We start from the raw sequence: 22584 nt of genomic DNA on the forward strand, positions 1-22584 counted from the left end.
GTTATTCGAGCAGATGAGGGGATGGGAATGGTGGCTTCTTGATTCACAATGCCTAGTTCTCAACTTAGTGACAGGCAAGCCAAGATAGCTGAGACAGGAGGAGAGGCCAGCAAGCCAGATGGATTTTCTGCCACACTCAGACATGGAAGACGGAGTGCACTCAGCTTTGTATTAATGGCATTTTCCAGGTCTGAAAGACTCTATGCAGCATCTGGAGGTGCCTGCATGCATCATCAAGCATGTTGAAGGGGGAAACTGAGACCTACCCCAAGCGTCAGCTCTTTAGGAAGTTTTCTCTGACAATAGTCTGTACTCCTGGAGGTGAACTTTGTGGTATTCTCTTGTGTGTTTCTTTAACACAAAACATATGTTATTATATTCTACTTGTATGTTTCCTTGTTTACCTCCCCTCTGGACTGTGAACTCTTGAAGACAAGAATACTTGTCTTTGAATGTTCACTGCCTAGAATACATTATGTGCTTCACAAATGTTTGTTGAATAAAGGAAACAGTAATATTCAGCTCCTTCCTTCCACACAGCCCTGTTCCTGTTCCTAGGAAAAATTATACTATATCAGATACCTATCATTAATAAACAGAACTAACAGAATATGGTAGCACAGACATGGATATAGTTGAAAGATAAGGGTGATTATAAAATATGTAGGAATAAAATTAATAAGAAATGAGCAGGACCTAATTGAGGTTCATAAAGGATATTTGAATCAATAAACATACTGTGTTCATTAGTTAAGAGTCGATATAGTAAATATGTCAATCTCTCTTTTGTTCCTTTTATTCTAAAATTGCAATGTAATTAGTATTCTGTAGAATTTGATGAAATGCTTCTAAAATATTGCTTTAGAGACTTGTGAAGAATGAAAAATGGACAATTTTATCTCGTCAAATATTAAAACATTAGAAAATATAGAAAAGAACAATGAATGGTTAAACAAAGTAAGAAATTGGAAGCCAGTATGATCTGGAGACCAAAACTTGTCAGACACTGAAAGAAAAATTAGACTTCATGAGCATAGGTATAACCTTATTAGAATATTAGCAAGCAGAATCCAGCAAAATAGAAAATTGATAATATATCGATACCAAACGGGGTTGTTTTCATCAGCTTATTTGTTGCTGTGACTAAAAGACTCAACCAGAACAACAGTAGAGGAGGAAAGGTTTATTTGAGGGCTCATGGTTTTAGAGGTCTTAGTCCATAAAAGGCCAGCTCCACTCCTCAGGGCTTGAGGTGAGGCTAAACATCATGGTGGAAGAGTGTGGTGGAGGGAAGCAATTCACATTATGATCAAAACGGGGGGGGGGGGGGAGGAGGGCGGGGGGGGGGGAGAGAGAGACTCCACTCATCAGATACAAATATACACCCAAAGCCACACGCCAGTTCCCACCTCCTCCAGCCATACCCTATCACTTCAGTTACCACTCAGTTAATCCCTATCAGGGGATTAAATCACTGATTGGGTTAAGACTCTTACAATCCAATAATTTTTCCTCACAACCTTCTTGCACTATCTCACACTTGAGCTTTGGGGGACACCTCACATCCAAACCATAGTAGGGTTTATCCCCAAAACATAAGATTGGTTTGGCATTTGAAAGTCAATGTAATTTATCATATTACAGAATAAAGAGAAAATAGAATGGGCTAGGTATAATAGGAATTCTAGCAGCAGACTTGAATATGTATGATAACCTAGGACAGATCTACAGTCCCTTATGAGACATCAGGATCAGCCAAGTTTCCAACTTAAGGGTATTTAGCAGTATCTCATAATAAGTTTCATATGTGCTTCCATAGCAAAACCATGAACAGTGACACTCAGTGGGGTAAAGCCCAGAAATAGTCTCATGTTAGCTCAAATCGAGTTTTGTTTCCAAAGTGAATTATAACAACAAACTACAAAATTATCAACTTTGTAAATCTTTGTAAACATGAAACCATTAGCAGAAACCAAAGCAGTTTTAAAAAAGAGATAGGTTTGATTTAGCTGTGTAAAAATTAACTTTTCTATAATAGAAAACACCATAATTAAGGTGAAGAACTAATTTCAATGAAGAAAAAACGTTAGTCACATACATAGCAGCCAAAGGGTTATTGCCCATAGTTTTTAAAGAGTTCATACAGGTAAATAAACAAAATATGAATTCTGTAGCACAAAAACCAAGTGTAGCAAAAGGCAGTTAGCAAGAGAAGCAACACAGATGGCTGGCAGTACTCCATTACTATCATGACAACCGCCATTTACTAGCAGTTACCATTTACTCAGTTGGCCAGGCACTGGGCTAAGGGCTTTACATTTAATACTTAAGAAAACACTGAGCCAGGTGCAGTTATTTACAGTTTGCCATGAGGACAGTCCAGTTTAGGGAGTTAAAACAGCTTGTACTAGATCACACATTTAGCAGGACTGTTGTAACCCAGGATTATCCTCCTCCAAAGCTCTTGATTACTGTCTCTCCAGATCTTTATACTTAGGAAGAGAAAATGCAGTGGATGCAATCAGACATTACCATTTTGTTTTATCTATCTGATTAGCAACAAATTGGCAGTGACTTAAAAAAAGAGTACTCATAACTAGGGGCAGTGAAGCCTGCACTCTCACATACTGCTGGTGCAAGTGTTAGTTGGAATGGTCTTTCTGGAAGGTTCTTTGACAGTGTGTGTCAAAAGTGAGATCCTCTGACATAGTGTATTTCTAAAAATTTGAAGGGATTAGTTTGACAAATACTTGTATGTAAAAGGATGTTCATTCCTGTATTGTTTTAAAAGTAAAGACCAAAAGAAACTTGTCCATCAATGAAAGATTGGTTAAATCAGTTGTGGTAGAATTGAAGATGTAGAGTTATATTTATTATTAGTTTTTAAAAATATTGTTCCTCAGCTACAACTGAACAGAAAACAAAGCAGGTTGTCAAAACAAAGCAAAACAAAGCAGGTTGCCAAACAGTATATATGGCATGGCTGTATATTTGAAAAACTCATGTAGGCTCATACACCAGGAAACAAAATCTGGGGACGCTGTGCAACCGTGTTAACAGTGGGTGCAGAAGAAATACATTTTCTTCTTTTTTTTTCCTGCAATATCTATTGATGTATTTTCATTGTATGCGTATACAATATGTGTATACTATAGTTGAAAAAGCTTTTTGTAATTTTTCATACTGATGGAACATCCCAACTTGAGGATAAACACACAATTTGGGGATGCCATTCAAGTCTGCATATTTACTTTGCTTTTGTTTAGGTTCTGCTAGATAAGGAAAGAATGCTTTTGTTTCATTCTTTGAGAATGGTTGACACAGGCATGCACTCACATATTCACTTTATTTCCTGCATGTTTTTCCAAGAATTAATGAGTACCCTTTTCACCATTATGTTTAAATTAGTAGTTTGCCAGCTATTTGCTGTAAAAGTCCAGATAGTGTAAAAGGTACTTGAGAGAAGCTCTCAGTAGATATAAGGAATCTTGTTCGTTTTCCCAATCGGTAGATCAACAAGGACTGGTCTCTTATTGGAGACCTTCTTTATTGCAATGAAAAATGTAAAAGTTGTCTTAACAAATATAACTGATTCCCTGAGGAATCTTTTGCTTTAGAGAAGCATTTTTTTCTAATAGGGAGACAGTCATATTGGGAATATCTCAAAAGACTTGATAGAACCTATGAAATTGATTACGAAACAATGACAGCCAGTATTTTATTTGGCATGTGACCAATTTGCACAGTGACTTTGAATATCATCCTGGCTACTCAGAGGACATTGTTTAATGATAAGAATTATGGACTAATTAATAGCGTGCATTTTGAGAGTGTCTCTGAAGATTTGAATAGAGAGGAGTTCCATTTGATTGAACTAGTAGTTTTAGAAATAGATTTCTAAATTGCTTACCAAATGAAAAAGGGAAAGACATGTAGCAAAAATGCTGGTTTTAGATCGTTCTAAAGGCCATTTGGGGGATCAGAACAAGGTGACAATCTTTCAGAAAATGGTTAGTAATGGGCTCTTTAGAGACAGTCCTAATGCCACAGTTATTTCAAATTATCTTTAAAATGGTTTGTTGACCCTGTCCTTCTGTTTTGACATTCACTTTTGAAGGCCTACAAATTATACTGATAGTGTTTGAATAGTGGGACTCTTGTGTAAGGTTAAGAGGGTACATTTTGGAGTCAGACAAACCAGGGTTAAAATTCAGCCAAGCTCTACCATTTAGTAGTTTGAGTGTTGGCAAGTTTGAATCTAACTTCAGCATCTTCATCTCAAAAGTACCAATCTTACAGGGTTATTGAGGATTAAATTAAATAATTTTGTAAAGAATTCAGTGCCTTATGTGTGTGTATAAAATGTATAAAATATATATATCATAGTAGCTGTCAAATAATGTGGAATGAACTAGTAATATTAGTGAATTAATGATATACCTCTTACCTTTGAAGCCAGCTTCTTATGTTCCTAATGCTGATATTAGAAATAAGAATAGTATGACTTATGGAAAGAATACTAGATCTAGAACCAGAGAGACCTAGGTTTAAATTAAGACTATTTATGCCAACAGGGGGACTTGTTGGGAGAGTGATATACAGATGGTCTGTATAAAGTGCTTAGCAAGCATCAGATACATGTAACAGCTCAAAACATTTTAGTTCCCCTTTTCTACTTCTCTCCCTTTGGTCTAATCCCTTGGGGAATATGGTAAATACAGCATTGAAATAGAGAAAGAGAACTTCAGGCAAGAATCATTGCAATAGAGCCATGACTTGTATTTACCAAGACAAACGGGACCCTTGGATGCTTAAACTGTAGTATAGTACATTTGTTTGGGGACTGGAAAATAATGTTCTTATTCTTCTTGTCTATAGTCAGTCTATTACTGGAAAAGTGGGACCTAATTGATGTTTGAAACTTTTAGGTTCAAAAACTTTGTTTTAACCTCTATTATTTGTTTTACCCATCTTACTTACAAATATCACCTTATAAATAACACTTATAAATATCTCTTCCTCCAGTTATTTCTTTTATTCTGTTCTTTTCAGCAGTTTCTCTCTTATCTTTCTACCCATGCCAATTCAAATAGTTATGTGGGGGTATGTTAAATGTTGATAGACTCACTATGTTCCTTCAGTCCATGCTGATTTCTTTTAGGATGTGACTATGGGTAGGCTACTTATTCTCCAGTCACCACCTCCTACCCGTGATCTAATTGTGATACAGAGATCCAGGAAGTATGACTAGTTTTTCTTTCTTCTGTGAGCCATCGGTGGACTTGTTAGGAGAGCCATTGGTTTTAGACAACAACATGAGAGACTTAGGATCAACCATCATGATCTATGTATACTCTGTACCAGGTTTATTATGGTTAAAAACTAGAAATCATTTTACAACCACAACAGTTGAGTTCTTTTTAGAACTTATTATATTGTGCAAAATATGGAAGGCACTGGGGATACAACAATAATTAGGTCCTCAAGGAATTATGAGTTCAGTAGAGGCGACAGACACATAAACAAATATGGTATTGTCTGGTAGGGACAGCATAGGTCTATGTACAAGGGTCAGAGGAGGCAGTGATGACTACTTGGATCTGAGGCAGTGGAGGGAGGTGGCATAGCTATTGAAGAATAAAGCAGAATTTGTTATGTGAACAAGGTTGGAGGGGATTAGTACACAGAAAGACAGAGCAAAATGGACCAGCAGAGCTTGTACAAGGATCTCCAAGTATAGAGATACCATCATATTATTAAGGGTGAAATCTGCAGTGCCATGGTAGGCTGTGAAATCTCTTTTCTCTGCAGTCTCAAAAATAAAAACGATATTTTTGGATATCGTTTGGGTGGTACTTTTGTTAGAGGTAGAGGTATATACTTCATATGGCAGATAAAAGCCAGTGATTATTATACACACTGAGATTATAGTACTTAATTTAGAAGGACTCAAACTTTGCATTTACTAATCTGCACTCAGTAGGTACAGTTTCCAAGTCACCTAACTGCGGCAGTTTGGTGCATGCAACTCTGAGGTTCCTAGTGAAATAAATGCCATCATGAAAGGCACTGCATATTCTGTATCACTGTTTCTCCATTAGACGGGTGTTTTCCTTTGGAGCAGGGGTAGTTCCCAGGGAATCAGTGTAGTAATCAGAAGAAAAATGAAGGTGTTTTCGTCTCTTCCACCTTGGCTGCCTGAGAGTGAAATGGAATTTCTCAGGGTATTGTCTACCTTTAAATCCATGCTGCCTGTTCCACGGCCTTCACAGGCCAGGGAACTGGTAGTCAGTTTATAGTTCTAAGAACTGGAGCAGGATTGCTGTGCTTGCAGTTGCATGCTTTTTATGGAACCAGGAATGTTGTTTAGGGAATTTAGGCAGCTGAACCTGACACATTAGCAATTTGAACTGAGGTAAAATTTTGGGGTAAGAAAATATAGCTCATGGCTCCTCATATAAACCCATTTGAGTATTTAGGTGGCTGAGGGGAAGGCTTGGGGGTATTCTGAAGGCAAGCGGGAGTTTCCCAAACAGCTCCCTCTCTGTTCATTTTTACTGTAAGAGCTGCATTTAACTAGGCTGACCACGTGGCCTGTTTTGAAAAGGGCAGTCATGTTCTTCTGCTGCTTCTTAGCTGTTTTGTTAGTTGGAGCAAAACAACAGCGCCGCTCATTTATTTTGCAGGGTAAGGGCTGGCTGAAGAATGGGGTGGGAAGCTGGAGGAGAGAGGAGGGGCCAAAAGCTTCAGACTGTGGGGACTGAGGACCTGAAGGAGGCCCTGTGGCCTCAGGCATGCCTGGAACTCTGCCTTTAGAAGCCTGTTGACAATCTCATCCTAATTTAACCTTCTGTGGAATTCTTCCATGAGATGCGGTTGCCAACTTCGGCTTCCTAGAGAAGAGAGCCGGCCCACCCTGTTGTGAAGTGTACCCACAGAGTGGACAAGTGGGCCCCAGAGAGAACTGGGACAACACAGGAGGCCGAAATCCCCACTCTTGAGAAACACGCTCAGCACCCATCTCACCCTGCTGCTGTCCCTGCCCCCCCAAACCAGCTTCGGCCCAAACTAAAACTGATGTCATCCTAGCCTGGGCTGATTCTCTTTTGTGCATAAAATGCCAGTCTGCTGTTTTATCTTCATGAACAGCAGAAACTATACTTCTTTGCAGACAAATCACAAAAAGATAACAGGGACCAGATTCAAATGAATAAAAATTATTAGTAAGTTTAAGAGTCTGGCTTTAAGAAAAAGAAAGAAGGATGAGATGGGCAGGGAGGCAAGAATAAAGGGAGAAGGCCTTTTTTTGTTGTTGTTTTTAAATTAGTTGAGAGGGTCATCTTATCAGCCTTAAAAATGTATCTTTAGGGGAAACCATCATTTAGATTACTGGTAGTTTTTTTCTTCATCATTCTAAATTTTCCTTAAAGTGTGACTTTGAAATGATAACAGCGAGTTTGGGAAAAGAGAACACACCACACACACACACACACACACACACACACACACACGTACACACATACACACATACATACATACATACATTTACACCCCTCTCCGCATCCTCATTCTTCTCACAGCAGACTACACAAGGAATATGACTCTGAAGACACTTGCACTGAAGTATTCTGACTGACCTTGGCAGTGGTGAAGGCCTAGGAGGAAGTGTAGTGCCATGGGATGGGCAGCTGCCACCGAGAAGAACCATGCTGGCTCTATCTCTGTCCTCCGCCCAGATGATGAGAGGCGACTTTGAGCAGTGATCAACGTAATCTCTTCTTTTAAAAAGTGTATATCTTGTTTATTTTCAATGAAGATTTAAAGTTGGTACCTATTCATCTAAACAGGATATGTAGAAAATGCATAATATTAAAAAGCTAATATTATGTATTATTTAGGTTTTATTAAATTATTTGCCTAAACTACTGAATTTGCATTCTCTAACTTATATTGAAACTGGAGGATTTCTTCTTTTTTTTTAATTTATTAAGATTAAATATATAAATCGTTCTAGAAAAATATAATACAAGAATCAAGGCTGTCTCCTGGCATTGGTGGTTTCTATTGTTTAGGTTCTCAGAGCTGTGACAATGTCACTGGATTTTAAGAATTCAGAAAGATAAATAAAAGTAAAACTTACCGCCTTGAAATGGGAAAAGGAAAGAGCCTGTGGGTAGTCTTCTATTTTTAAGGTAGTCATTCTTTCTTAAAAATAGAAAAAAAAATATTTTTCATTTATTAAGGAAAAAAACCTAGTCTATATTTTTTAATTAACACAAATCCCAGTATTTTATAGGGAGAATATTACTAATCATTGTGGGGGGCTACTAAGTACAACTCTGCTTTTGGTCTGTTGTGAATATGCCTTCTATTTTCTTTTTCACTAGGAATCACCATTTTTAATTGTAAGAGGGCTTTTATCAAAACATTTGAATAATTTATTTTGGAGCACCTAACTTTAGAAGATGTTTAATGATTTTTATAGCATAAAATACAAACTATTTTTTTTTTAATTTTAGGAAACAAATCATAAATTAAGCCTCTATTGGGGAAATTTGGACAAAGATTCAACAGTCTATAGAAGGAAATATATTTAAGATTGTGTATATTTTTTTATGACAGGGTATATGGATTTGGAGTAGTCACGTTATCTGTTTAGAAATGACTTTAAAAAATAGGGGAAAAAAATTCCCCAATCAGACCAGGTGCTTTCTAGGTATTAACTTTGTGGGCTGAAATTAGATAGTGAAACAGGATAATCAGAATAACTTCTTTCTCAATATATAAATATTTCTCCTTTTTTTTTTTAACATTTCAGTCAGTTATGAAGAAATCCCAGAAATGAGGTACTAGACTGGCTACATAAAAGGAATTCTGAGGTTGTAAACTGTTCCGATTTCCTATGATATTAAGATTTTTTCCCTGAAAAATAATTTTTTCATGGGGATTGTTAAATATATTAATTTTTCATAGTTTTCCATAATGCTGTGGTTATCAAAGGTCTTGTTTTTTTTTAACATTTTTTAAAAAAGGTATCTGAGTGAATTTATTTTTGTTTGTGATCATTTTTGTTTGTTATTGTGATTAATATGTGAAAGTAAGATAAATTCTAGTCTTAGAATATACAAGTATATTTCTGTGAAAGCCATGTTCCTGTCATCAAGACCTAACTAGGAAACGTAGCAGTCATACTTGATCATTCGTAATCATTTTGAAAGTCTCTGATCATTTTTTTAAAGCCAGCTTTTTAAATGTTATCTGTTATTTATTCTTGTTACAGTAGCTTAGTTATTTTTTGTATAACTATAGTTCTTCCCAAATAGTTAGAAATAAAATCAGCATTATTTGTGATAAAAATGTATGTACATTTAATAATTTTGCTATATATAATACTTAGTACCTGTTGAAAGCTGTTTGACTTTCGGTTTTAAAAGAGCTCTCTAGTTTGGTGAGGCTGCAAAGATTCCGGCTTTCTCTGCGGCCTGCCAGCCAAATAATTTTTGCAGCGTTTTTTCTTTGCTTTCTTATAAACATTTAAGAAATCATACTTGCATTTCCTTAAGGACAGCCATTAAACTAGAAAGCACTGAAGTTATTATGAAATTGCTCTTTGTTATTTCATACATCAGGGAGGAATGATAGATTTTGTGTATCCTCTGTAAGTTGTTAAAACAGAAATACTTAGGGCTGCTATTCTCCTGGAGTTGCATTCTTACCTTATTTCAGATGAAATGATTTTGTCAGACTATGTATCTTTAAAGTGAGTTTTGTTGCTTTAGTGCTTGGGCAAAGATATTTACTTTTATTTTTGTGTACAGTATCTTCTAAGGCACTTCTGCCCTATCTGGTGTGCCCAGATTTGGGATAGGCATGGAAGACTCTCAGGATGGCAAATTATTGTCTGATTTTCTAGAAAGCACGATACCTGTAAAATTGGTCCCTCTTTAAAGATTATCAAGAGAAAAAGAAGTTAAAATGTCAAAGAAGGTGCGACTACAGTAAAAACTTTTTTTTTCCTTCTGTAAACTCCTGATGTCTCATAGGAAGCTTTGGAGCTTATTCTCAGCTAACAGAATAATTTAAATATGAAAGATGCCATGAAAAGGCAATATAGTCTGTTTAAGGCCCACTGTTCTTAGGGTGTGTGGTTATTAATCTTGGTTTGAATTAACAAATTATGTAGTATTTTATTCATTTGCATAGAAAGGGTTGAAGGACGTGGTTGTTGGTTCGGTTTTAGCACGAAGAGGCTGATTTAAGTATTACAAGCCTTTCTGCTTCTGTTTGTGACTCTCTGGAAATGCTATTAGTTTTATTGTGTTGTGTTCTCATGGCTATGGTCAAAGTAAATAGATTTAGGTATAAAACAGACATTTTCCTCTCACTAAAATGAGGGGACTGGACGTGCCTTTCTAGGCTCTTTCCAGAGACCGGAATCTCCGACTCTGAACTCAGTGTTAGCTCCGCACTCCACCTTTCTTTCTGTGCACTCCACGACTTCAGTTATCTGATTTGCAAGTCGATGTTGTGGAAAGTTCTCTATTGTAATGCAGAAACTCAGCCTCAGGTCCTTGCTGATAGCAACCACCCAAAGGCACCCTTGGACCACCTCGCAAAGAAAAATCTTTTTAAAAGATGGCAAACTGCTTTCAGTTCGCCTCAGATGAAAGTCTTGAGCTGCATCTGGCGGAGCTGGGTAATCCAATCTATTTTAATGCAAAGATTTTCCGAGAAGGCAGGAAACCGTCAAGGGGAAGGCTTTCAGGCATCTGCTGTTTCGTTTCCAGATCCCTTGTGTTAATTTAATGTTTCTAGGGAACCGGGCTCTTGCTTTTTCTCGGAATCCCTCCTCTAGGAACTGGGGAGTGCGGTGGCGCTGTGCAAGCGGTAGATCATCCAGAGGGTTGGTCCGGGCGCGCGGCGCGTCCCCGCAACCAGGGCGCAGCCCCCCTGGACCCGCAGCCTCTCGCCCGCCCTGGCCCCGGCGCGGAGTGGACTGCACGCTCGAAAGGGTTGTTTGTTTGCATGAGTCTCCTTTGGCCCAAGGGAAAGGTAAATAAGTGATAGGCGCGTCCCCACTCTGCCCAAACGAGGGAAACTCAGCCCTGTCTCACCGAAAATCCAGCCCAACTGGAACCTGAGTGAAACACAGATCTTGCATAAATACTCGCATTTGGGTCTGGGAAAGAAAACACGGGGAAATTGGCCTTTCTGACGATAACCCACTTGAGTAAACCAGCAATCACAGGTTGCCGGGGAAATTTCTTGTCATATGCAATGAACCGGCTTTTTGTTTGGAAGGGGCAAACCATGCTAGTGGAGTCAGGTGTTTGCGCCATTGGAGATCAGTGACAGGTTGTCTGCCAGGTCACTTTCACCAGGGCCAGAGGCGGGCCAGGTCTCTTCCCTCCTGCGGTTCTCATCTCCCGCCTCACACCAAGAGGCCCCCCCAAACTTCACTTTTGAAAACGAGTCCTGCCGAATTATAGATAAAAGTCTGCTTTTATGACATAGTTTCGTTTTAGTATATAGTATGTTATTTCCGTTTAGACATTGTAATGCTAATAATTCAGGATGCTGAGAGAATTGTCCTGGACACCTGACCGTTAAAATTTATTGAGTTCACATGGCTTTTAGAATACTAGTGACTTAAGTGACTCTGTTAACTCCAGTTTTCTGTTATTAAGTTGATGGCATCACAGAATTTTGGAGATAGAGGAGAGTGTAGGGGTTATTTAGGTCAATTTTTCTATGAAATTCTAGGAAGCATTTTTACAGTTCTGAGTATTTGAGGCAGCCCATTCCACTGCTAGAGAACTCTAATTATTATAATGTTATTCCTACATCAAATAGAATTATCTCTGTGTTCTTGTTCTCCTTTAAATAATAAAAGGCTAAAATTATTTTCCACATTTGAGTGAGGGTGATATATATTTGAAGACAAATTAGATTACTCAGGTCTTACATTCACATTTGGACTCCAAATTCTTGCTTCATGTTTTATGAGTCTTTTTTTGTACTACTTAGAAACAATGGCAAGATTTCTGATTTTAAGGTAATGCTTGAGATATATGCTATAAAATATCATATTGACAATATTTTTTATTTGAAAACATTTTTGGTTTCACACATCCTGGTCTGTTAAGATAGTTTCTTTTTGTTTGTTTGTTTTTTTGTTTTCTGTATAATTGATTTGGCAGAAATAAATCAAGATAAATGAGTTTAACAACTCGGGTGCTCACTTTTAGTTCTTTTTATTTACCCCTTGTATTTGCTACCATAGCATGTTGTCAAAAAAGTTAAAGATTTTCAACAATACCCTCTTATTTTCTTACTCTTTTTGTGGGTTAGAAGTTGGGACACACTGCGGCTCTTCTGGGTTCTCTGCTCAGCATCTCATAAAGCCAAAATCAAGGTAGCAGCAAGCCTGAACTATTACCTTTAGGTCCTGGCAGATAATCCATTTTTAGGCTCTTTGGCCAAATTTAACCTCAGGTGGGTGTTGGATTAGGCAGTAGAGTCTCATTTCCTTGCTATTAGTTGGGGTCTTCTAGAGGCCACCTGCCTCCAGCATCAAAGCCAGAAATAGCGTGTGGAATTAGCTTCAAGTTGCCATGCCTTCTTTTTCTCGACACCTGACATTAAAATTTATTGAGTTCACATGGCTTTTAGAATACTAGTGACCTAAGTGACTCTGTTTTTAAAAAGGCTTTAAAGACTCATATGATTACATTGAACACACTTGAATGATCCAGCTTAATCTCTCTAGTTGACTGATTAGTATCCTAAATTATATCTGTAAAGTTCCTTCATAGCAGTTACCTAGATAAGTGCTTACTTGAATAACCAGGGATGGAACTTTTGGGAAATTTTTGGGATATTTTCCTGGAATTCTGTTTATCACACCCCTCTAGGTACAAATTTCCTGTGATGGTAACCGCCATTTATCCATTTATCGTTTTAAAGGGATTTAAAACATTTTAATGATAAAATTTTTGCATGGTAAAATTAAAATTACAAATGCAGATAACACCGAATATTATAATTTTTAGAGGTTTAGTACTATAATAAAAATTCATCATAAGTAGTTGTTTTTTAAACTCAAACTTCTACTTGACAAATATTCTCAATCTTGTTTTATTTTTGGTATCATAATAAAATTGCATCAGATAGAAGTCAGTTTATAGTACCAACGTGCTCTCGTTTTCTGTCTCAATGTTATAATAACAAACAACACTTGCATTTTTAAAAGAATGTTTTTTATTTGTTCTCTGATTTCAGCCTTGGGGAGTTTTTGATGTATTTAAATATAATTCTACTAGAATCCAGTTTTGGATAAGAAACTTGGTTCCCTGACCTGGCTGCCACCTACTCATACCTAAAATAAACTTGAAACTTCCTAGCTGTAGGGCACTTGAAAACACCTCTTGGTGTCTTGTAGAGTTCTTACATCTTAAAGGAGGGCAGGCTCACTTACGTATACTAATTTACTGCTTCTAAAACTTGAATACCATTTGTTACTTAAACTCTTTTTTTCTTTTCAGAATTTGGTGGTGGTATAGGGGATGGAATCCAGGGCTTTACATGTTAGTGGGGCTCTCTACCATTGAGCTAAACCCCCAGCCCTTCTTTTAGAAATGTTAAATACTACTATTCTGAAGTGTGAGTTAGACACAGGAAAATTCTGGTGCCTCAGAATTATAAAAGAAAAGAATGATCAACAAACATATCCAAGGATAGAACAGAAAGCTCTTAGGGGTTTCAAGAATACTCTCTAGGATGCTCCCCTCTTTTTTCAGTAACTCCATGTCTTCCAGTAACTCTAATAAGTGGGAGGCCCAGAGCAAGAAGTGGGGATCTCACAGTGTTGTGCTCAAAAGTGGTGCTCTGGGAAGTGACCCATGATCTGGAGATTCGAGGTGGAAGTCCAAGCAGCAAGGGTGCCATACCTGAACTTGGTGCCTCCTCAGCCCTCAGGGAACGTGATGATCAGATCTTAGCCATGTTTCTTGGTGGCTGTGTACATTTAAGAAACTTGCAACATGACTGGGAGCCTTCTTTTGCTTCCCTTAATTTATGATTATTTTCGTGTAATGAATGATGGTCGTGAGCATTTTGGTACAGAAGGCTTTAATTCTGGCCCAGTATCTATAATTGTGAAGTGGAACAATTTAGAGTTCTGTTATTGCTGAAGTTTTTACAACTGAAAGTAAATGGATTCATGTCAGTATATTATTAAGTATACAATTACTTATTTGTCTATTTATCCATACTCCACCTTATTACAAAAAAAGTGTTGAGGAAATTTACACACTCCCACGCCGCCACCAATTGGAGTAAATAGATAAAGAAATTAAGGTGAAAGGAAAGTAAGACTAAGAGAAAAATAAAAAGACTGGAATGGGTAGGGTTTGAATTTTAAACTACATGTGCTAGAGCTAGGCTACAAATTTGGCCTTTTTTTTTTTTTCTGACAACCAAAACAAAAAGGGAAAAAAATAATCAGCTACCAGATTCATTGTATTCAGATGATGATTATAAGAAGAGTGGGATTATCCCTCAAACTCATATTGAAAGGGAGACATTGATGTTTTCCTTTTTGACGCTGTGATATTCCAACATGTTCCCAGCATGGACAGATCTAAGAATACCAAGTTGAAGACTTCTTGAAGACGCGAAGATTTTGTGGGCTTAGGAAACAGAACCAGGTTTACTTTTTTTTTTCCAGAATGAAAACCTTTGTCATGAAGATTTCTTTTTCAGTTGTACACTTTTATCTGGTTAGTTTCCAGCTCATGAATTTATAATATTCTGAAGTTCATTTTCAAGTTACTAGTTTGAAATTAATTCTATATTTTCCCAAAGAAATGATGTTGTCTACAAACTAATTTCAGATTTATGATGAACCCAAGACTCAGAGAGGTTCAAATCTGAATAAATACATGTTTACAATTCTGTATTCAAAAGCTTTGAAGCTGGATTTTGCTGAATTCAGATTTTTAAATTTAATTCTTTTTTAAAGAAGGATAATGTTGTGCACTTACCAATTATTACATAGCACGACAGTGTGGTCTGGAGCATGATCCTATAATCAAACCCATTAATATATTTGCAGTGAAACTGATGAATATTCACACTCCGTTGGATAAATAAAACTATAAATAGCCTTATGTCAGCTCAGGTCAGGTTTTGTCACCAAATGAATCCAGGCCCAGGGAGTTCAGGTCAGGTCAGGTTTTGCTGCCAAATGAATTATGAAAAAAACTTTTTTTTTTTTGAAGCTTTGGGGATTTCAGATTAGCAGATCTCTATTAAACTTATTTTTTTTCTTTTTTAAATAAGAAAACCACTGGTATTATAAATCCTAAACACCATGTAATATCATTTTATGGAAAAATATATCAAATTCATGTTATTTCTGTCTATGAAGCCATCACTCTATAGCAGCCTTGCAGTAGGAGTGAAGTGTTTTCAACAGGCTGGATGGAGTCTAAGGTAGCTCCAGGGAGAGAGAACCTCAGGTGTCCAGAGGCCAAGCACTGGGAGGCCATGCTGGGGAGGCAAGAGAGCAGGGGCAGGGCTTTCTTTCCTGTATCCCTGTAGGGCAGGGAGTATGGCAGTGGTATCAGGTAGCCTTTTACCTCCCCTCTTCTGCTCTTTCCCCAACTGCCTGTAAGGTTATCAGGAGGTGCCAAAATGATATAGCTTTTGAAAGTAGGCAAACCCAGGTCTCAATCTTGGCTTTGGTCTCCTCTAGCAGGGGACCCTAAGATGGTTCGACTTGAGAAATGGGGAGAAAAGGAATTTTCTATTTATCTACCTACCTACCTATCTCCAGTTTGCTTGCTTCCTAGGGTGGTTGAGAAGATTCAGTGCAGTGTACAGTGATAGTCGTGCCACAAGGAATGGATGTGCATTCTCATTGCTGTCCCTCTCATACGTTTTCAGTAGTTTTCTACTCTTCCCCCTGAACAGTGAGCAGCAGGGAGCTGGTTGCCATGAGGGAAGAAGAGAAACTCCCTAGACAGTGAGAACCACATCATGCCAGAGAAGTGATCTATCTGCAAGGGCATGAAGACCCCAAGTGCAGGCATTTGTATCTCACCTGACCAAGGCATCTAGTCCCCTTTGGAGCCTGGTTTTAGTATTTGTAAACTACAGGACTTAGAAGTTTCTGGAAGAAAGAATAATCTGCAATCTCTTGTGGGAGTTGAGGCTTGCCTGAAACTGTTGCAGCCATGAAAGCAGTAAGTCCTCCAAGAATCTACTAGAAGTTACACAACTATTCTGGGGTTTTAGAATAAGCCTCTTTTGGTGCCATCCTAATTCTTCAAATTAACTGCATCTGTTCTTTCAATAATCTTATGTATTTCATGAATCCAGGCACTATTCTGGGAATATAATTGTTAACAACCTAGGCGAGATCTCTGCTGTCCTGGTATGTTTGAAAATAACAAGACAGGGAGGTCAGGGAAAGTGTGTCTGAGGAAGTGATAGTGAAGCTGACACCTGAAGGATGAGTAGGCTTTAGCCACCCAGGAGCATTCTAGATAAAGGAGCCAGGAAGTCCATAGGACCTAGGAAGGGGAGAAGCTTGGTGTGTTCCAGAACCTGTCTGAAAATCATGTTTGTTGGAACTTCATGAGAAAGAAGGAAGATCAGGGGCTGAGCCAGACCATGCTGAGCCTTGTAAGCCCTGCACAGGAGTGTGGATTTTATTCAAGGAATGAGAAGCCTCTGAAGCTTTTCATGAAGAATTGGCAGAATGCTGGGCTCCTTTGGTAATATTTCAGTGTCTCCCTTGTTTTTAACTCAAATATAAATAATTTGAAGTCATTTGTTCCTCTTTATTTTTTAGCTTTTCTTTTTAATGAACTGTCACCATTAATTAGCTTTTTGGTGAAAGAACACATGAATAGTTACCTCTGTAATACTGAGTCATTTTTCAATTATCTGTTTTTTACTTTCTACTATGATTTGTTTTTCTGCTGTGGGTTTAGCCTGTTTGTCTTTCAGCACACCCCTCCTTGGCGTACTTTCTCTTTTAAGCCTTTCTTTTCTCTTCCCAGTTTTGGAACCGTGATAGCCTTTCTTGTGTGCATCTATTTATTTTGTGACCTTTAGGGCCATTCTTTCTTGGCTGTGCTGCTTTGCTTTATAGAACTTGGTTCAATACCACAAACCTAACACAGCTCCAGGACTCAGTAGGTAGTGGCAAAAGTGGATTTTTGTGATGAAAATGAGGACAGCACATCATGTTTCTGTCCTTAAGCAGACTACTGTCTAAGGAGGGCTACTTCAGAACCCAAATGTTTGCCAATGGTTGGCAGAGAACAGAGGGATGGGAAGGGAACTTTGAGAGTATAAATTTGATATCAAACCTAAGATTTAGCCTCTGTTCTGGCTTTTTAATTTGTTGAGTTCTTCAGGGAGAGAAAATTTCATTATCTTTATGGACAATTGAATCAGGTTTTACTCACATTGAGGAAAAATTATCTAAAACTTGATAATAATAAAACAAGATGAAGGTTACTGTTGAGCATGAGGGTCATCTGATTCTTTATATATAATATACCTTTGTTTTATTGACTGTTTGCTATTAATTAGTATCTAGATTCTGTAAAGTTGATGTAACACAAATGATTTTTGACAGATAAAAAAGATAATCTCAAAGGTCATGTTTTATTGCCTTAGAGAATATTAACCAGTTTTTGTATATAATATAGAATCTTGATCTAGCATTCTTTTTTTACATTGTCCTTATGTATCAGGTTTTTTGCCATCTTGCTGTCTTTAATATAAGTTTTGACATGTACTCACTATATACTTGTATGTTAATTATATTTTTATCTTTTTGAAAATTATATTTTGACATTCAAATTCAGTGAAGTCCTTAGACATGAATGTACATGTCGCTACCCAAATTACCTAATTACATACTGCTATGTAATTTCTGAATGGAAACATCATAGATGTCATAATAAGGGAATTATAATATGATAGAGAGGTAAAATTCCACTTACAAGAAACCTGTACTTTAATTTAAAAGGTTCTCCAAAGGCGTCTGTCCCTGTAGAAATTCAGTGTAAACAATCTTAATGAATTTGAGGTCAGTCTAAGGGAAAGCTCTAATTGAACTGAACTGGCAATATGCTGGTGTCTCATATCTTTTTCTTTTCCTTTCTTTTCTTTCCCCCCCCCTTTTTTTTTTTGTACCATATCCTGTTTTGTAGGAAAAATAAATATATAAGTAAGTATACTTGGGAAATTTCACAGATACACATCTTGCTTTTTTTTTCTTTAAAATAAAAGCATGAACATAATTAAAGAAAAAAAAATACATACTGGTTGTTTACCAAAAAGAATCACTAGACCAATAACATAAAGTCATGAAGCACAGATCACAAAAACCTCACCAATCACATTTGGAAGTTTAGTCCTGACTGGTGCTTATTTTCCCAAAGATACTTTACTTACAATGAAGGTGGTTGTTAGAATAATTCTAAAGAACAGACAGTAAAGATGTCAGCTAACAAACTTATATATTGAACATAGTTTAAAATTGTTATCAACCTTCCTTGATTCGCCCAGCATCCTTGATTCCCCTTGTCTTGTACTTTTCTTTTTAAGTACTATTTATTGTCTAATAATTTACTTATGCTCATTATTTATTGAGTGTCCCAGCACCCCTATCAAGTAATGCAACAGGTCAGGTATCCTTCTCTCTCTTGTTCATTGATATATCTCAAGTGTCAATTACAGTGCACATAATATATGCTCAATGAATACTTGTTGATGAATTTAGGGAATGGCTTTCCATAGGTTCCATGGTTTTAAGACTAGTTAAGGTAGTTGCAGTGGCACATACCTGAAATCCAAGCTGTTAGGGGGCAGAAGCAGGAGGATTGTAATTTCAAGGCTATCCTGACAACTTAGTGAGACCCTGACTCCAAATAAAAAATGAAAAGGGCTGGGATGTAGCTTAGTGGGAGAGTGCTTGCCTAGCCTGTATAAGGCCCTGGGTTCCATTAAAAAAAAAATGAGTTAAGCTATGATCCAGATAGTGTTCCCATTTCTAGGATAGAATCTTTACTAAAAGAAATGATTGTTGTAAGACCCTGGGTGAACTGAACCAGATCACATGTAAGCCACCTGGGAACCCCTGTACTGTAGCCTGTCTTGGAACACATGAACATACCATTCTCAGACCTTGAGGACCCGCCACACTGTTAATGAAAGGAACCAAGAGAGAGCCTGGATCCCTAAGGTCTTGAACAGAGCTGGTGTAAACTGCCCTTATCACGGCCTTTCTTGTTCACTGCTGTATCCTCAGCATTTAGGATAGGACCTAGTATGCAGTAGGTACTCAATAAATATTTCTTGAATGAAGAAGGACTAAGTCCTTCCAAGCAGTAGGCAGCCTTTGTGTATAGAAAAGGGAGGAGCAACCCAAAAAGGACCAGAGGAAAAAGCAGATGTGAACATGAAACCTTAACTTCTTGGCTTGTCAGGTACCTAGGGAACTTCTGGTGAGGACCCAGAACCTCCTTACTTTCCTCCACTCAGGAAGACTTCCTTCCTTCTCCTTGGCTACCTGCAGGTGGGAAGCCGTGAGTGCCCTCTTGAGGCTGAACACACCACCCATAGAAATTATTCAATTTGAACAGAAAATAAGTAAACTTAGCCAGTCAGTATATTTGCTCACTTTATTGCCATTGTTCTGGAAGAATGAATTTTTCATCTAAGGAATTATAACCTTTTAAGCAGCATTATGTAAGACCATTTTAGCCATTTTTTTTGAATAGCTATCAAACTTAGCATAGACTTTTATTTTTGTTATTTTTTTAAAAATTGTTTTAATTAGTTATATATGACAGTAGAATGTATTTTGACACATCATACCTAAATGAAGTATAACTTCTCATTCTTCTGGTTGTACATGATGTAGAGTGACACAGGTCATGTAATCATTATATGCACACAGGGTACTAATGTCTGATTCACTCTACAATCATTCCTACACCCATACGTCCTCCCCTATCTAATCCAAAGTACCTCTCTTCTTCTGCCTTATTGTGAATCGGCATCTGCATATCAAAGAAAACATTTGGCCTTTGGTTCTTTGGGATTGGCTTATTTTGCTTAGCATGATATTCTCCAGTTTTATCCATTTACCAATAAATGCCGTAATTTCATTCTTTAAGGCTGAGTAATATTCCATTGTGTATATTTGCCACAATTTCTTTATCCATTATCTATTGAAGGGCACCTATCCATTTTTGTTGAAATTTTTAGTGAAATGTATTATATATATTAGGAACACCATCTAGTATTTTCTTACTAGTTCAGGGTCATTTGGGAAATATTGTGCTCTAATATGGTGAATACACTTTGGATCTTCTCCAAGTGGAGTTTTTGCTGAAGCTCACATATTATTGTTTCTGCTTTTCATAGTCTAGCTGTCTCCTCCTGTCTGGTAGTTGATTAGTGTTCATTTTCTAATGTTCCCCACGTGGCTTCCCCATGAGTTCCCAGTGCTCCAAATAATTTTCTCTGATTATATGTAGAAAAATAGATGACCTTATTAGGTTCATCTAAGTATGAAGGAGTTTTAATATATGGGCTTTGTGATATCTATGAGTCTCCTCTTGTTTGTCCCACCTCTAGTTCTTCTCAGAAGTATTTGGAGAGTTGGACTCATTAGACCTGTGGCTTCTGGATAAGAGAGCTATTATTGACTCTTACAGTTTTTATGTTTCAGATTTTCAAAGTAGCAGGATATTACTTCTAACAATGTGCTGTAGTTTTAGACCATTTTCCCCAACTTGGTTTGCATCAGAGTGTGAGGTAGAGAAAATAACATCCGGATGTTGTTTGTCCAGCCTCTCCATTTCTGCAGGAAGAGAAAGGGAAGAAAAAAACGTATAGGAGAATGCTGTGATCTACAGATAGTTTTGAAAGATTACTCTGGCTTTTGAGTAGAAAAATGGTTTGTATCTACATCAAAATACCCATGATATTCTTCACAGAACTAGAAAAAACAGTCCTTAAATTCATTTGGAAGAATATGAGACCCAGAATCACTTTAGCAATTCTGAGCAAGAAGAGCAATGCAGGAGGCATCCCAATACCTGATCTCAAAATTATACGACAGAGCTATAGTAACACACAGCATTGTATTAGCATCAAAACAGACATGAAGCCCAATAGAATATAGTAATAGACACAAAGACATCCAACATGCCCAAAATATATATTGGAGAAAGGATAGCCTTTTCAACAAGTGCCAGGAAAACTGGATATCCATATGTAGAAGAATGAAACTAGATCTCAGCCACTCACCCTGCACAAAAGTCAGATCAAAGTGGATCAAAGACTTAGAAATTAGTCAGAAACTTTGCAACTGTTAGAAGAGAACCTAGGGCCACCACTCCATCATATTGGTGCAGGCACTGACTTTTTAAAGAAGATCATTAAAGCTCAAGAAACAATACCAAGAATCAATAAGGGGGATGCTGTAGAATTAAAAAGCATCTGCACAGTGAAGGAAAGAAGATCATGAAGAAAGAGCCACAGAACAGAAGAAAATCTTTGCCAACTACTCCTCTGACCGGGGATTAATAGCTAGAATATATAAAGAACTCAAAAAGCTTAACACAAATAAATAAATAGCCGACCAATAAATGGGCAAAAGAACTAAATGGACATTTCTCAAAAGGAGAAACACAAATGGAGGCTGGGGTTGTGGCTCAGTGGTAGAGCACTTGCCTCGAACACATGAGGCACTGGGTTCCATCCTCAGCACCACATAAAAATAAATAAAGAAAGAAAGACATTGTGTCCATCTACAACTAAAAAAATACTTTAAAAAGTGTTTTAATTAATATTAAAAATATTAAAAGAAACACAAATGGCCCCAAAATATATGAAAAATTGAAATTGATTGAAGTATTTTTGCAATGAGGAAAATGCAAATCAAAACCATACTAAGATTTCATCTCACACTAGTCAGAATACCAATAATCAAGAATACTAATAATAATAAATGCTGGCAAGCATGTGAGAGAAAAGGTGCGCTCATACATTGTTGGTGGGACTGCAGATAGAAAACAGAATGGAGATACCTCAAAATATTATGAATGGAACCACCATATGACCCAGTTATCCTGCTCCTTCTATTTATACAGAAGAAACAAAGTCGGCATACTCTAGGGATACAGCTACATCAGTATTTATAGCAGCACAGTTCATAATAGCCATGTTATGAAACCAGCCTAGATGCCCCCCCCATAGATGAATGGATTATGAAAATGTGGGGTGTGTTGTGTGTGTGTGTGTATGTGTGTATACACACATACACACACACAATGAAGTTTTACTCAGACATAAAGAAGAATGAAGTTATAGCATTTCCTATAAATGGATGGAAATGGAAAACATCAGGCTAACTAAATTAAGCCAGACAGAGAAAATGAAGGATTGGATTTTTTCCCTCATGTGTGGAAGCTAGAGTAAAATAAGGAGTGGGGGGCAATTAGATATCGTTAAATAATTAGATATCATAAAAGCACAGGGTGGGGGGCA

General features: G+C 37.4%; 1 protein-coding gene across 6 annotated transcripts in view; it reads left to right on the plus strand.

Annotated features, from left to right (window-relative positions):
• Positions 1 to 22584, plus strand: part of CRADD (CARD and death domain containing adaptor protein) — a 263193-nt gene that overhangs the window by 88112 nt on the left and 152497 nt on the right. Inside the window, exon 3 of one of the 6 annotated variants that reach the window (XM_081309185.1) lies at positions 7581 to 7651. The exons of 4 other annotated variants lie outside the window; for them this stretch is intronic. In XM_081309185.1, coding sequence (XP_081165311.1) covers positions 7581 to 7636 — 56 coding nt within the window. In that variant the 3' untranslated portion in view covers positions 7637 to 7651. Of the gene's footprint in view, positions 1 to 7580; positions 7652 to 16504; positions 16782 to 22584 lie in introns of those variants that run through there. One more of the 6 variants, XR_014023935.1, reaches the window with a different exon arrangement.

This window comes from Spermophilus citellus, assembly GCF_964194105.1.
Source record: "Spermophilus citellus genome assembly, chromosome: 10".
Classification (NCBI taxonomy): Eukaryota; Metazoa; Chordata; class Mammalia; order Rodentia; family Sciuridae; genus Spermophilus; species Spermophilus citellus.